Source organism: Nerophis lumbriciformis, linkage group LG22 (genome assembly GCF_033978685.3).
Source record: "Nerophis lumbriciformis linkage group LG22, RoL_Nlum_v2.1, whole genome shotgun sequence".
NCBI lineage: Eukaryota > Metazoa > Chordata > Actinopteri > Syngnathiformes > Syngnathidae > Nerophis > Nerophis lumbriciformis.
Window position 1 is genome coordinate 35,992,459 of NC_084569.2, and position 17,478 is coordinate 36,009,936.

The window sequence follows — 17,478 nt, forward strand, 5'->3', positions numbered from 1 at the left end:
CTATTTACTCTTCATTAAATGGAGCTAAGCTGGAGGGAAAGTTATCCCATGCAAGCTATAGGTTAATACATCAAAGCCTCATATACAGTCGTGGTCAAAAGTTTACAAACACTTGTAAAGAACATAATGTCATGGCTAGAGATGTCCGATAATGGCTTTTTTGCCGATATCTGATATTGTCCAACTCTTAATTACCGATACCTATATATACAGTTGTGGAATTAACACATTATTATGCCTAATTTTGTTGCGATGCCCCGCTGGATGCATTAAACAATGTAACAAGGTTTTCCAAAATAAATCAACTCAGGTTATGGGGAAAAAAGTGCCAACATGGCACTGCCATATTTATTATTGAAGTCACAAAGTGCATTATTTTTTTTAAAAGCTTGGAATTTGGGACATGCTCTCCCTGAGAGAGCATGAGGAGGTTGAGGTGGAGGGGGGTAGGGGGTAGCGGGGGGTGTATATTGTAGCGTCCCGGAAGAGTTAGTGCTGCGAGGGCTTCTGGGCATTTGTTCTGTTGTGTTTATGTTGTGTTACGGTGTGGATGTTCTCCTGAAATGTGTTTGTCATTCTTGTTTGGTGTGGGTTCACAGTGTGGCGCATATTTGTAACAGTGTTAAAGTTGTTTATACGGCCACCCTCAGTGTGACCTGTATGGCTGTTGACCAAGTATGCCTTGCATTTACATGTGTGTGTGAAAAGCCGTAGATATTATGTGACTGGGCCGGCACGCAAAGGCAGTGCCTTTAAGGTTTATTGGCGCTCTGGACTTCTCCCTGCGTTAAAAAGTCATGAATTTTACTTTATGAAACCGATACCGATAATTTTGAAACCGATACCAATCATTTCCGATATTACATTTTAAAGCATTTATCGGCCGATAATATCGGCAGTCTGATATTATCGGACATCTCTAGTTTGAACTAATATCTGTCAGTAGACTCACTTTGGAAGCACTAAAAACTACAGGGGACGGGGAGAAGACGCTGTCGGAGTGGAGCCACGTAAATAAGACCGCCCACAAAACGGCGCATCCTGAAGAGAGGGTCTGAAAGCGGCTTGAAGGGGAAAATTTAATATGAGAGCAGCCAGCATGGACGAATAGAACAGACAAGTCATTGTATTGTCTGCTCGCGGAAAACAAACATCCTAATCTACGATTTGACGCCACAAAAATTGAGCTGTTTGGCCACAATACCCAGCAATATGTTTGGAGGAGAAAATGTGAGGCCTTTAATCCCAGGAACACCAAGCCTACCGTCAAGCATGACGGTGGCCGTATAAACAACTTTAACACTGCTACAAATATGTGCCACATTGTGAACCCACACCAAACAAGAATGGCAAACACATTTCGGGAGAACATCCGCACCGTAACACAACATAAACACAACAGTGAAGTGAAGTGAAGTGAATTATATTTATATAGCGCTTTTCTCTAGTGACTCAAAGCGCCTTACATAGTGAAACCCAATATCTAAGTTACATTTAAACCAGTGTGGGTGGCACTGGGAGCAGGTGGGTAAAGTGTCTTGCCCAAGGACACAACGGCAGTAACTAGGATGGCGGATGCGGGGATCGAACCTGCAACCCTCAAGTTGATGGCACGGCTGCTCTACCAACTGAGCTATACCGCCCCTAACAGAACAAATACCCAGAAGCCCTTGCAACACTAACTCTTCCAGGACACTACAATATACACCCCCCCACTACCCCCTACTTCAACCTCCTCATGCTCTCTCAGGGAGAGCATGTCCCAAATTCCAAGCTGCTGTTTTGAGGCATGATAAAAAAAAAATAATGCACTTTGTGACTTCAATAATAAATATGGCAGTGCCATGTTGGCACTTTTTTCCATAACTTGAGTTGATTTATTTTGGAAAACCTTGTTACATTGTTTAATGCATCCAGCGGGGCATCACAACAAAATTAGGCATAATAATGTGTTAATTCCACGACTGTATATATCGGTATCGGTTGATATCGGAATCGGTAATTAAGAGTTGGACAATATCGGATGTTGGCAAAAAAGCCATTATCGGACATCTCTAGTTGGTACACTTTGACAGCCAATTTAGACACGGAAATGGCGAGAATGACACGAGAATACACTTGGTTCCATCCCATCTTCGCGAGGATTATGGGTCATGTTTCATCTAAATGAGATCATACAAACATCCTAGCAGTCGGCATCCTAATGACAGTGGACCTTGTACAGTAAGTGACGTCTGTTGGCTCTCATGAAGTCTGCAGTGTTAAAAAAAAGCAAACGTGATGCTTAAAATGATCAAAATATGGATATATCAATTGGACTGTGTCTGTTACTACATGACATATATACTTACATCATGTACATAAAACCTTAATGGAGGTGTTTGGATGTTTTTAAGGGCTTTATAGGCGGAATAGAGCGGCATCCATAGGCTACATTGTAAGCAAACTTTTGATCGCATGTATTTAATATTTAGAATGCAACAATTACATCTGTCGTCGTGTCTTTCATAATTGGTGTCTGTAACACGGCAGTAAAACGGCTGATGGAACAAAACAGAAGTCAACGCCAAGGACCCACGAGCTGCGGAAGCTAGTTCTCCAATCAGCTAAACAGACTCAATAACTCCACGTTGACATCCTTGTGAATATATATTCAGGAATTTGTGAAACTGAAATACAAACCCCGTTTCCATATGAGTTGGGAAATTGTGTTAGATGTAAATATAAACGGAATACAATGATTTTCAAATCATTTTCAACCCATATTCAGTTGAATATGCTACAAAGACAACATATTTGATGTTCAAACTCATAAACATTTTTTTTTTTTTTGCAAATAATCATTAACTTTAGAATTTGATGCCAGCAACGCGTGACAAAGAAGTTGGGAAAGGTGGCAATAAATACTGATAAAGTTGAGGAATGCTCATCAAACACTTATTTGGAACATCCCACAGGTGAACAGGCACATTGGGAACAGGTGGGTGCCATGATTGGGTATAAAAGTAGATTCCATGAAATGCTCAGTCATTCACAAACAAGGATGGGGCGAGGGTCACCACTTTGTCAACAAATGCGTGAGCAAATTGTTGTACAGTTTAAGAAAAACCTTTCTCAACCAGCTATTGTAAGGAATTTAGGGATTTCACCATCTACGGTCCGTAATATCATCAAAGGGTTCAGAGAATCTGGAGAAATCACTGCACGTAAGCAGCTAAGCCCGTGACCTTCGATCCCTCAGGCTGTACTGCATCAACAAGCGACTAAAGTATGTAAAGGATATCACCACGTGGGCTCAGGAACACTTCAGAAACCCACTGTCAGTAACTACAGTTGGTCGCTACATCTGTAAGTGCAAGTTAAAACTCTCCTATGCAAGGCGAAAACCGTTTATCAACAACACCCAGAAACGCCGTTGGCTTCGCTGGGCCTGAGCTCATCTAAGATGCACTGATACAAAGTGGAAAAGTGTTCTGTGGTCTGACGAGTCCACATTTCAAATTGTTTTTGGAAACTGTGGACGTCGTGTCCTCCGGACCAAAGAGGAAAAGAACCATCCGGATTGTTATAGGCGCAAAGTTGAAAAGCCAGCATGTGTGATGGTATGGGGGTGTATTAGTGCCCAAGACATGGGTAACTTACACATCTGTGAAGGCGCCATTAATGCTGAAAGGTACATACAGGTTTTGGAGCAACATATGTTGCCATCCAAGCAACGTTACCATGGACGCCCCTGCTTATTTCAGCAAGACAATGCCAAGCCACGTGTTACATCAACGTGGCTTCATAGTAAAAGAGTGCGGGTACTAGACTGGCCTGCCTGTAGTCCAGACCTGTCTCCCATTGAAAATGTGTGGTGCATTATGAAGCCTAAAATAGCACAACGGAGACCCCCGGACTGTTGAACAACTTAAGCTGTACATCAAGCAAGAATGGGAAAGAATTCCACCTGAGAAGCTTAAAAAGTGTGTCTCCTTAGTTCCCAAACGTTTACTGAGTGTTGTTAAAAGGAAAGGCCATGTAGCACAGTGGTGAAATTCTAAGTTAATTATTATTTGCAAGAAATAAATAAAGTTTATGAGTTTGAACATCAAATATGTTGTCTTTGTAGCATATTCAACTGAATATGGGTTGAAAAGGATTTCCAAATCATTGTATTCCGTTTATATTTACATCTAACACAATTTCCCAACTCATATGGAAACGGGGTTTGTAGTTAAGCTACGTAGCATAGTAGCATACATACTCCACCACTTCATCAACATTGAGTTCAATAATCCTACTGAACTGATCCCTGTCGTTGTGTTGTCTCCTTCCCCCGTCGTACGTAACAGAGCCGCAAAGAAAGACCCGAGGCTTGTTCCTTTCGAAAAGTGCAAAAAGTTTGCATCCCAATGCTACATTGTCAAATATGTTTTTCTATGTAATCCGTTTGTCCATATAAAGTCAAACTTTGTAAGTTATGAAGCTATACAGATTATCCCATCACTCCACGACACTGTGAGGAGGAGCATAAAAAACAGAGACGTCGTCACACACCTCAGTTTCATGACCATATCCAGGCTTCCCACCGCATCGTTGACCTGCTCGACAGCCTGATATGTTATGGCTACATTTCTGCATGCCTGACACTTTCTTCACCAGTTTGTGTATATTTCAGTATGTGACCTGTAGCTCTCACATGCATTGACAGCCTCTAAGAACCATCTACAAACCCCGTTTCCATATGAGTTGAGAAATTGTGTTAGATGTAAATATAAACGGAATACAATGATTTGCAAATCCTTTTCAACCCATATTCAATTGAATATGCTACAAAGACAACATATTTGATGTTCAAACTCATAAACTTTATTTTTTTTTGTGCAAATAATAATTAACTTAGAATTTCATGGCTGCAACACGTGCCAAAGTAGTTGGGAAAGGGCATGTTCACCACTGTGTCACATCACCTTTTCTTTTAACAACACTCAATAAACGATTGGGAACTGAGGAAACTAATTGTTGAAGCTTTGAAAGTGGAATTCTTTCCCATTCTTGTTTTATGTAGAGCTTCAGTCGTTCAACAGTCCGGGGGTCTCCGCTGTCGTATTTTACGCTTCATAATGTGCCACACATTTTCAATGGGAGACAGGTCTGGACTGCAGGCGGGCCAGGAAATTACCCGCACTCTTTTTTTACGAAGCCACGCTGTTGTGACACGTGCTGAATGTGGCTTGGCATTGTCTTGCTGAAAAAGACGGCACTTAGATGGCAGCATATGTTGTTCCAAAACCTGTATGTACCTTTCAGCATTAATGGTGCCTTCCCAGATGTGTAAGTTACCCATGTCTTGGGCTCTAATGCACCCCCATACCATCACACATGCTGGCTTTTGAACTTTGCGTCGATAACAGTCTGGATGGTTCGCTTCCCCTTGGGTCCGGATGACACAATGTCGAATATTTCCAAAAACAATTTGAAATGTGGATTTGTCAGACCACAGAACACTTTTCCACTTTGCATGAGTCCATCTTAGATGATCTCGGGCCCAGAGAAGCCGGTGGCGTTTCTGGGTGTTGTTGATAAATGGCTTTCGCTTTGCATAGTAGAGCTTTAGCTTGCACTTACAGATGTAGCGACAAACTGTATTTAGTGACAGTGGTTTTCTGAAGTGTTCCTGAGCCCATGTGGTGATATCCTTTAGAGATTGATGTCGGTTTTTGATACAGTGCCGTCTGAGGGATCGAAGATCACGGTCATTCAATGTTGGTTTCCGGCAATGCTGCATACGTGGAGTGATTTCTCCAGATTCTCTGAACCTTTTGATGATATTATGGACCGTAGATGTTGAAATCCCTAAATTTCTTGCAATTGCACTTTGAGAAACGTTGTTCTTAAGCTGTTCGACTATTTGCTCACGCAGTTGTGGACAAAGGTGTGCACCTCGCCCCATCCTTTCTTGTGAAAGACTGAGCATTCTTTGGGAAGCTGTTTTTATACCCAATCATGGCACCCACCTGTTCCCAATTTGCCTGCTCACCTGTGGGATGTTCCAAATAAGTGTTTGATGAGCATTCCTCAACTTTATCAGTATTTATTGCCACCTTTCCCAACTTCTTTGTCACGTGTTGCTGGCATCAAATTCTAAAGTTAATGTTTATGAGTTTGAACATCAAATATGTTGTCTTTGTAGCATATTCAACTGAATATGGGTTGAAAATGATTTGCAAATCATTGTATTCCGTTTATATTTACATCCAACACAATTTCCCAACTCATATGGAAACGGGGTTTGTAGGAGATGTTTTTCGAAGAACAAGTCGCGCAGGCTGCAAAATGCACACACCAAAAAGAACATTTCGAATACAATGAGTGTGTGTGTGTGTGTGGGGGGGGTGGGGGGGGGGACTCACTGTGGCTCACTGACTGCAGCTTGACCGTTTTGGAAATGTTCTCCTCATAGTTTGGTGTGCAGGACTTCCTGCTGACTTTAGACTTGAAAAGAGTGTTGACGAGTGTCGACTTCCCCAAACCACTTTGACCTGCGGAAACAACATAAACAACATTCTGGTTTGTTCATCCTAAAAGGCATCAATCAGTCTTCCAGTGTCTCATATCTTCATCCAAACAGAAAGTCAATCAGGTCAATTTTTCTTCATACAAACAATTATTGCGAGGTTCCAAGACTAAGGGGGAAAAAAAATAGTTTAAATCTAAAGGTCTCATGTGTGGTCATCATGATTTATGCTCCTACGATACAGGTGCCAAACTCAACGATCTGGCCCACCACATCATTTAATGTGGCCCGCAAAAGCCTGGGAATAATATACGACAATGAAAGTACTTTATATGTTCTTGCAAAATATATTTGTTCTTTCCAGTAGAAGCATTTAAGTCCCATCTTAAAACTCATTTGTATACTCTAGCCTTTAAATAGACCCCCCTTTTTAGACCAGTTGATCTGCCTTTTCTCCTCTGCCCCCCTCTCCCTTGTGGAGGGGGGGGGGCACAGGTCCGGTGGCCATGGATGAAGTGCTGGCTGTTCAGAGTCGGGACCCGGGGTGGACCGCTCGCCTGTGCATCGGTTGGGGACATCTCTGCGCTGCTGACCCGTCTCCGCTCGGGATGGTCTCCTGCTGGCCCCACTATGGACTGGACTCTCACTATTATGTTAGATCCACTATGGACTGGACTCTCACTATTATGTTAGATCCACTATGGACTGGACTCTCACACTATTATGTTAGATCCACTATGGACTGGACTCTCACTATTATGTTAGATCCACTATGGACTGGACTCTCACTATTATGTTAGATCCACTATGGACTGGACTCTCACTATTATGTTAAATCCACTATGGACTGGACTCTCACTATTATGTTGGATCCACTATGGACTGGGCTCTCACTATTATGTTAGATCCACTATGGACTGGACTCTCACTATTATGTTAGATCCACTATGGACTGGACTTTCACTATTATGTTAGATCCACCATGGACTGGACTCTCACACCATTATGTTAGATCCACTATGGACTGGACTCTAACTATTATGTTAGATCCACTATGGACTGGACTCTCACACCATTATGTTAGATCCACTATGGACTGGACTCTCACTATTATTTTAGATCCACTATGGACTGGACTCTAACTATTATGATAGATCCACTATGGACTGGACTCTCACTATTATGTTAGATCCACTATGGACTGGACTCTCACACCATTATGTTAGATCCACTATGCACTGGACTCTCACTATTATGTTAGATCCACTATGGACTGGACTCTCACTATTATGTTAGATCCACTATGGACTGGACTCTCACTATTATGTTAAATCCACTATGGACTGGACTCTCACTATTATGTTAGATCCACTATGGACTGGACTCTAACTATTATGTTAGATCCACTATGGACTGGACTCTCACACCATTATGTTAGATCCACTATGGACTGGACTCTCACTATTATTTTAGATCCACTATGGACTGGACTCTCACACTATTATGTTAGAACAACTATGGACTGCACTCTCACACTATTATGTTAGATCCACTATGGACTGGACTCTCACTATTATGTTAGATCCACTATGGACTGGACTCTCACTATTATGTTAGATCCACTATGGACTGGACTCTCACTATTATGTTAGATCCACTATGGACTGGACTCTCACACCATTATGTTAGATCCACTATGCACTGGACTCTCACTATTATGTTAGATCCACTATGGACTGGACTCTCACTATTATGTTAGATCCACTATGGACTGGACTCTCACTATTATGTTAAATCCACTATGGACTGGACTCTCACTATTATGTTAGATCCACTATGGACTGGACTCTAACTATTATGTTAGATCCACTATGGACTGGACTCTCACACCATTATGTTAGATCCACTATGGACTGGACTCTCACTATTATTTTAGATCCACTATGGACTGGACTCTCACACTATTATGTTAGATCCACTATGGACTGGACTCTCACTATTATGTTAGATCCACTATGGACTGGACTCTCACTATTATGTTAGATCCACTATGGACTGGACTCTCACTATTATGTTAGATCCACTATGGACTGGACTCTCACTATTATGTTAGATCCACTATGGACTGGACTCTCACTATTATGTTAGATCCACTATGGACTGGACTCTCACACCATTATGTTAGATCCACTATGCACTGGACTCTCACTATTATGTTAAATCCACTATGGACTGGACTCTCACTATTATGTTAGATCCACTATGGACTGGACTCTAACTATTATGTTAGATCCACTATGGACTGGACTCTCACACCATTATGTTAGATCCACTGTGGACTGGACTCTCACTATTATTTTAGATCCACTATGGACTGGACTCTCACACTATTATGTTAGAACAACTATGGACTGGACTCTCACAATATTATGTTAGATTTACTATGGACTGGACTCTCACACTATTATGTCAGATCCACTATGGACTGGACTCTCACACTATTATGTTAGATCCACTATGGACTGGACTCTCACTATTATGTTAGATCCACTATGGACTGGACTCTCACGCTATTATGTTAGATCCACTATGGCCTGGACTCTCACACTATTATGTTAGATCCACTATGGACTGGACTCTCACACTATTATGTTAGATCCACTATGGACTGGACTCTCACTATTATGTTAGATCCACTATGGACTGGACTCTCACACTATTATGTTAGATCCACTATGGACTGGACTCTCACACTATTATGTTAGATCCACTATGGACTGGACTCTCACTATTATGTTAGATCCACTATGGACTGGACTCTCACACTATTATGTTAGATCCACTATGGACTGGACTCTCACACTATTATGTTAGATCCACTATGGACTGGACTCTCACTATTATGTTAGATCCACTATGGACTGGACTCTCACACTATTATGTTAGATCCACTATGGACTGGACTCTCACTATTATGTTAGATCCACTATGGACTGGACTCTCACGCTATTATGTTAGATCCACTATGGCCTGGACTCTCACACTATTATGTTAGATCCACTATGGACTGGACTCTCACACTATTATGTTAGATCCACTATGGACTGGACTCTCACTATTATGTTAGATCCACTATGGACTGGACTCTCACTATTATGTTAGATCCACTATGGACTGGACTCTCACTATTATTTTAGATCCACTTTGGACTGGACTCTCACACTATTATGTTAGATCCACTATGGACTGGACTCTCACACTATTATGTTAGATCCACTATGGACTGGACTCTCACACCATTATGTTAGATCCACTATGGACTGGACTCTCACACCATTATGTTAGATCCACTATGGCCTGGACTCTCGCTATTATGTCAGATCCACTATGGACTGGACTCTCACACTATTATGTTATATCCACTATGGACTGGACTCTCACACTATTATGTTAGATCCACTATGGACTGGACCCTCACTATTATGTTAGATCCACTATGGACTGGACTCTCACACTATTATGTTAGATCCACTATGGACTGGACTCTCACTATTATGTTAGATCCACTATGGACTGGACTTTCACAATATTATGTTAGATCCACTATGGACTGGACTCTCACTATTATGTTAGATCCACTATGGACTGGACTCTCACTGTTATGTTAGATCCACTATGGACTGGACTCTCACTATTATGTTAGATCCACTATGGACTGGACTACCACACTATTATGTTAGATCCACTATGGACTGGACTTTCACACTATTATGTTAGATCCACTATGGACTGGACTCTCACTATTATGTTAGATCCACTATGGACTGGACTCTCACTATTATGTTAGATCCACTATGGACTGGACTCTCACTATTATGTTAGATCCACTATGGCCTGGACTGTCACTGTTATGTCAGATCCACTATGGACTGGACTCTCACACTATTATGTTAGATCCACTATGGACTGGACTCTCACACTATTATGTTAGATCCACTATGGACTGGACCCTCACTATTATGTTAGATCCACTATGGACTGGACTCTCACACTATTATGTTAGATCCACTATGGACTGGACCCTCACTATTATGTTAGATCCACTATGGACTGGACTCTCACTATTATGTTAGATCCACTATGGACTGGACTCTCACTATTATGTTAGATCCACTAAGGACTGGACCCTCACTATTATGTTAGATCCACTATGGACTGGACTTTCACACTATTATGTTAGATCCACTATGGACTGGACTCTCACTATTATGTTAGATCCACTATGGACTGGACTCTCACTATTATGTTAGATCCACTATGGACTGGACTCTCACACTATTATGTTAGATCCACTATGGACTGGACTCTCACTATTATGTTAGATCCACTATGGACTGGACTTTCACAATATTATGTTAGATCCACTATGGACTGGACTCTCACTATTATGTTAGATCCACTATGGACTGGACTCTCACTGTTATGTTAGATCCACTATGGACTGGACTCTCACTATTATGTTAGATCCACTATGGACTGGACTACCACACTATTATGTTAGATCCACTATGGACTGGACTTTCACACTATTATGTTAGATCCACTATGGACTGGACTCTCACTATTATGTTAGATCCACTATGGACTGGACTCTCACTATTATGTTAGATCCACTATGGACTGGACTCTCACTATTATGTTAGATCCACTATGGACTGGACTTTCACAATATTATGCTAGACCCACTCGACGTCCATTGCATCCGGTCTCCCCTAGAGTGTGGGGGGGGGGGGGGGGGGGGGGGGGGGGGCTCACCCACATATGCGGTCCTCTCCAAGGTTTCTCATAGTCATTCACATAGACGTCCCACTGGGTTGTGAGTTTTTCCTTGCCCTTATGTGGGCTCTGAACCGAGGATGTCGTCGTGGCTTGTGCAGCCCTTTGAGACACTTGTGATTTAGGGCTATGTAAATAAACATTGATTGATTGATTTCTCACCTTCTTCATCAAAGTACTGACACTCGCAACTTTGTTTGGCCCCATGTGACGTATTTTGCAGTCTCGGAAAATGGACTAGTTTGGTACACGCAATGCTTGGCTGTATGGTAACTAAGACGGTATACGAAAACCAAGGCAACATTTTTTGCAAAAAACAAAACCTAGGTAGCACTATATATAACAAAAAGTATCAAAAAGTAAGAATATCAGATAAAAGTTCTGTTTAGAGATTTCCAATAATATCGGACTGCCGATATTATCGGCCCATAAATGCTTTAAAATGTAATATCGGAAATTATCGGTATCGGTTTCAAAAAGTAAACTGTATGACTTTTTAAAACGCCGCTGTGTACACGGACGTAGGGAGAAGTACAGAGCGCCAATAAACCTTGAAGGCACTGCCTTTGCGTGCCGGCCCAGTCACATAATATCTACGGCTTTTCACACACACAAGTGAATGCAAGCATACTTGGTCAACAGCCATACAGGTCACGCTGAGGGTGGCCGTATAAACAACTTTAACAATATTACAAATATGCGCCACACTGTGAACCCACACCAAACAAGAATGGCAAACACATTTCTGGAGAACATCCGCACCGTGACACAACAGAACAAATACCCAGAACCCCTTGCAGCACTAACTCTTCCGAGACGCTACAATATACACCACTCACTCACCACCTCAACCCCGCCCACCTCGACCTCCTCCTGTCCCAAATTCCAAGCTGCTGTTTTGAGGCATGTTAAAAAAAAAAAAATGCACTTTGTGACTTCAATAATAAATATGGCAGTGCCATGTTGGCACTTTTTTCCATAACTTGAGTTGATTTATTTTGGAAAACCTTGTTACATTGTTTAATGCATCCAGCGGGGCATCACAACTAAATTAGGCATAATCATTTTTTAATCATTTTAATTCCACGACTGTATATATCGGTATCGGTTGTTATCGGTATCGGTAATTAAGAGTTGGACAATATCGGAATATCGGCAAAAATGCCATTATCGGACATCGCTAGTTATGTTTGTGGTTTTATCCCAGTAAAATGAACAATTGCATGTAGCATTATGGCATACTTGCCAACCTTGAGACCTCTGATTTCGGGAGGTGGGGGGTGGGGGCTGGGGGTGGGGCCGTGGTTAAGAGGGGAGGAGTATATTGACAGCTAGAATTCACCAAGTCAAGTATTTCATACATACATATATATATATATATATATATATATATATATATATATATATATATATATATATATATATATATATATATATATATACATCCTGAAAATATGCAAACAAACTGTGTTTAGATAATTGATACCTCAAACTTGCATAAATAAATATTAAGGAATATAACAACTTGGCTTCTGAGAGTTTCAAAATGTAATGAATAAAATGCTAAAGTTGTTGATAAACAAGCAATTATTTTAATAATTAAATATGGTCATTTTAAATGAATTATTATGATAATTTAAAATCAATTATTTCAAATATGTTTATTTTAATGTATAATTCTATGGCTGGATGTAATAAGGAGTCACGAAAAAATACAAATAAAAATACAATTAATTTTGATGTTTTTAGCAAAATATACCGTATTTTCCGCACTATAAGGCGCACCTAAAAACCACAAATTTTCTCAAAAGCTGACAGTGCACCTTATAACCCGGTGCGCTTTATATATGGATAAATATTAAGATTCATTTTCATAAAGTTTCGGTCTCGCAACTTCGGTAAACAGCCGCCATCTTTTTTCCCGGTAGAACAGGAAGCGCTTCTTCTTCTACGCAAGCAACCGCCAAGGTAAGCACCCGCCCCCATAGAACAGGAAGCGCTTCTTCTTCTACTGTAAGCAACCACCCGCCCGCGTAGAAGAAGAAAAAGTGCGCGGATATTATCATTTCCTTTGTGTGTTTACATCTGTAAAGACCACAAAATGGCTCCTACAAAGCGACAGGGATCCGGTTCATGAAAAGACGCAATCTCTCCATCCGCACACGGATTACTATTTCACAGCAACTGATATTCCTGTGAACCGCACTGTGGATACAACGGGAGCACGTACGGTGAATATTCGCACCACAGGGAATGAGAAGTCATCCTTCACTGTGGTTCTAGCTTGCCATGCTAATGGCCAGAAACTTCCACCCATGGTGATATTCAAAAGGAAGACCTTGCCAAAAGAGACCTTTCCAGCCGGCGTCATCATAAAAGCTAACTCGAAGGGATGGATGAAGAAAAGATGAGCGAGTGGTTAAGGTAAGTTTAAGTTTACGCGAAGAGGCCGGGTGGCTTTTTTCACGCAGCTTCGTCCATGTTGATATACGACTCCATGCGCGCCCACATCACGCTGGTTTTAATATATTATTAAAGTTTGACTGACCTATTTGACTGTTTTTTTGACATTCCTTTAGCGCAGTTAGATGCGGCTTACAACACGGGGCGGCTTATAGGTGGACAAAGTTTTGAAATATGCCGTTCATTGAAGGCGCGGCTTATAACCCAGGGCGCCTTATGGTGCGGAAAATACGGTAGTAAAAATTTATTTAGTTTTTTATTTATTTTTATTAATAAATATATTTATTTTTAGGTAAAATAAACATAATACTACAATTTATCTCTAGTCTGGATGATTTAGTTCTTGTCACCCTGTTGTCCTCCCGTCATGAAAAAAGGCTGTCCTCACTCAGGTCCGCATGGAGCTGGAGGGGGCGTGGCTTCCAGCTCCGGCTGAAAATCGGGAGATTTTCGGGAGAATATTTGTCCCGGGAGGTTTTCGGGAGAGGCGCTGAATTTCGGGAGTCTCCCGGAAAATTCGGGAGGGTTGGCAAGTATGCATTATGGAGGAATCCATTCACGACCATTTTAATGACAGAAATGTGAAACCCAACGTAATAAAAATAAGTTAGCACTCACCGACGACCATGACGTTGAGCTCAAAGCCGGCCTTCATGGTCTTGCGTCTCATCTGGTCCAGCACTGCCTCAATGCCCACATAGCCAAATAAGTCGCTGCTGTGGATGAAGCTCATCTGCAGGCCCGGCACCAGCTGGCACACCTCCGTCTTCACCTCCGTCTCCAGCTCCACCTCCTTCTTCATCTCTCCGTCCTCCATTCCTTTCTCCTTTTGCTTCTCCTCCACCTCAGCGTGGGCCTCCACGCCATTTGTTTCTTCTTCTTTGATTGAATCCTTGGTGTCCGAGCTCTCCAGTTGTTCTTCGCTCTTCTCCTCAGCGGCTTGCTCTTCTCCCATGATGCCTCTCTCCTCCTCTCTCTCCTCCATCGGTGTAGGTCTGTCCGTGTTCAGCGCGTCAGTGTTTTCTACAGTTCAAAACACACAGATTGAAAATGACTTAAACGTGTGGACAATGCTGAAGAAACAAGTCCATGTCAGAAAACCAACAAAATTAGCTGTACTGCACCAATTCTGTCAAGAGGAGTGGTCAAAAATTCCAGCAGAAGCTTGTGGATGGCTACCAAAAGCACCTTATTGCAGTGAAACTTGCCAAGGGACATGTACCGTATTTTCCGCACTATTAGCCGCACCTAAAAACCACAAATTTACTCAAAAGCTGACAGTGCGGCTTATAACCCGGTGCGCTTTATATATAGATTAATATTAAGATTCATTTTCATAAAGTTTCGGTCTCGCAACTACGGTAAACAGCCGCCATCTTTTTCCCCCGTAGTAGAGGAAGCGCTTCTTCTTCTACGGTAAGCAACCGCCAAGGTAAGCACCCGCCCCCATAGAAGAGGAAGCGCTTCTTCTTCTACTGTAAGCAACCACCCGCCCCCGTAGAAGAAGAAGAAGCGCGCGGATATTACGTTTCATTTCCTTTGTGTGTTTACATCTGTAAAGACCACAAAATGGCTCCTACTAAGCGACAGGTTTCCGGTTCATGAAAAGACGCAATCTCTCCATCCGCACACGGACTACTATTTCACAGCAACTGCCTAAAGACTTTCAAGAAAAGCTGGCTACTTTCCGTGCATATTGTAAAAACAAGATAGCTGAAAAAAAGATCCGGCCAGAGAACATTATCAACATGGACGAGGTTCCACTGACTTTTGATATTCCTGTGAACCGCACTGTGGATACAACGGGAGCACGTACGGTGAATATTCGCACCACAGGGAATGAGAAGTCGTCCTTCACTGTGGTTCTAGCTTGCCATGCTAATGGCCAGAAACTTCCACCCATGGTGATATTCAAAAGGAAGACCTTGCCAAAAGAGACCTTTCCAGCCGGCGTCATCATAAAAGCTAACTCGAAGGGATGGATGAAGAAAAGGTGAGCGAGTGGTTAAGGGAAGTTTACGCGAAGAGGCCGGGTGGCTTTTTTCACGCAGCTCCGTCCATGTTGATATACGACTCCATGCGCGCCCACATCACATATATTATTAAAGTTTGACTGACCTATCTGACTGTTTTTTTGACATTCCCTTTAGCGCAGTTAGATGCGGCTTATAACACGGGGCGGCTTATAGGTGGACAAAGTTTTGAAATATGCCGTTCATTGAAGGCGCAGCTTATAACCCAGGGCGGCTTATGGTGCGGAAAATACGGTAAGCAAATATTACCGGTAACATTGCTGTATGTATACTTTTTAGTATGTGCTCCAATCACTCTATCACAAAAAAATAAGAGTTGTAGAAATGATTGGAAACTCAGTCCAGCCATGACATTATGTTCTTTACAAGTGTATGTCCACTTTTGACCACGACTGTATACTGTAAAGACACAGACTTCTAGGTTCACCTGACCAGTGAAGTGTCACAAGTGTTTGTGTCTATCGTCTGGTGTGTGACATACTGTAAGAGGATTGAAGCTAGACTGTAAAAGTGTGTGTGTTTACACCTACTCTCAGTTCCAAATGTGATACAGTCATCTGAAACCCGCTTGACTGAAGAATATGTGTGAGAATGACTTATGAAGTGGTCCAACAACCATTGTTCTCAGTCTTTCCCAGAGAGGAGAGGAAAGAGGACAGTGCTCGTCTGCATCATTTAATCAGCTAAAAATAACCAAGTGTAAAACCATTGGAACACAAGATAATCCTCATGAGCGGAGACAGAGTAGGAGTACGACACAGTTAAGTCTGGGTTTCTTTAAATCCAAACACTTCACTCAAAGGTTGACTCATTCCGTCTTAGGACAAATCTAGGATGGAAATGTGCCATACTTGCCAACCCTCCCGGATTTTCCGGGAAACTCCCGAAATTCAGCGCCTCTCCCGAAAACCTTCCGGGACAAATTTTCTCCCGAAAATCTCCCGAAATTCAGGCGGACTCAGGTCCTCCACAATATAAAAAAGCGTACCTGCCCAATCACGTTATAACTGTAGAATGATGGAGGGCGAGTTCTTGGTTTCTTATGTGGGTTTATTGTTAGGCAGTTTCATTAACGTCCTCCCAGCGCGGTAACAACACACAACAACAGCAGTCACTTTTTTGTATACCGTAAAGCAGTTTGTCTGCCGTAAACAGCAATGTTGTGACACTCTTAAACAGGACAATACTGCCATCTAGTGCATTTGATGAAAGCACTTTTGTGCGTGCCACACAGCAATGCATCATCAGAGAGGGTGTTCAGCATGGTTAGAAAAATAGTGACAGAAAATAGAACAATGAGTAGATGAGTGTTATGTGTGTGTATATGTGTAAATAAATGAACACTGAAATTCAAGTATTTATTTTATATATATATATATATATATATATATATATATATATATATATAATAAAATATATATATACATATATATATAGCTAGATATCACTGAACGTCAAGTATTTCTTATATATATATATATATATATATATATATATATATATATATATATTAGAGATGCGCGGTTTGCGGGCACAACCGCGGAGTCCGCGGATTATCCGCGGATCGGGCGGATGAAATTTAAAAAAATTAGATTTTATCAGCGGGTCGGGTCGGGCGATTGAAATTAAAAAAATTTGATTTTAAAT

At 41.6% G+C, this 17,478-nt stretch overlaps 1 protein-coding gene across 3 annotated transcripts in view; it reads right to left on the minus strand.

Annotated features, from left to right (window-relative positions):
- septin12 (septin 12) overlaps window positions 1-17,478 on the minus strand; it is a 244,464-nt gene that overhangs the window by 32,468 nt on the left and 194,518 nt on the right. For all 3 annotated transcript variants that reach the window (XM_061973802.1, XM_061973804.2, XM_061973803.1), the window contains 2 exons: window positions 14,417-14,821; window positions 6,396-6,524 (listed from right to left, as the gene is read on the minus strand). In XM_061973802.1, coding sequence (XP_061829786.1) covers window positions 6,396-6,524; window positions 14,417-14,821 — 534 coding nt within the window. The remainder of the gene's footprint in view (window positions 1-6,395; window positions 6,525-14,416; window positions 14,822-17,478) is intronic.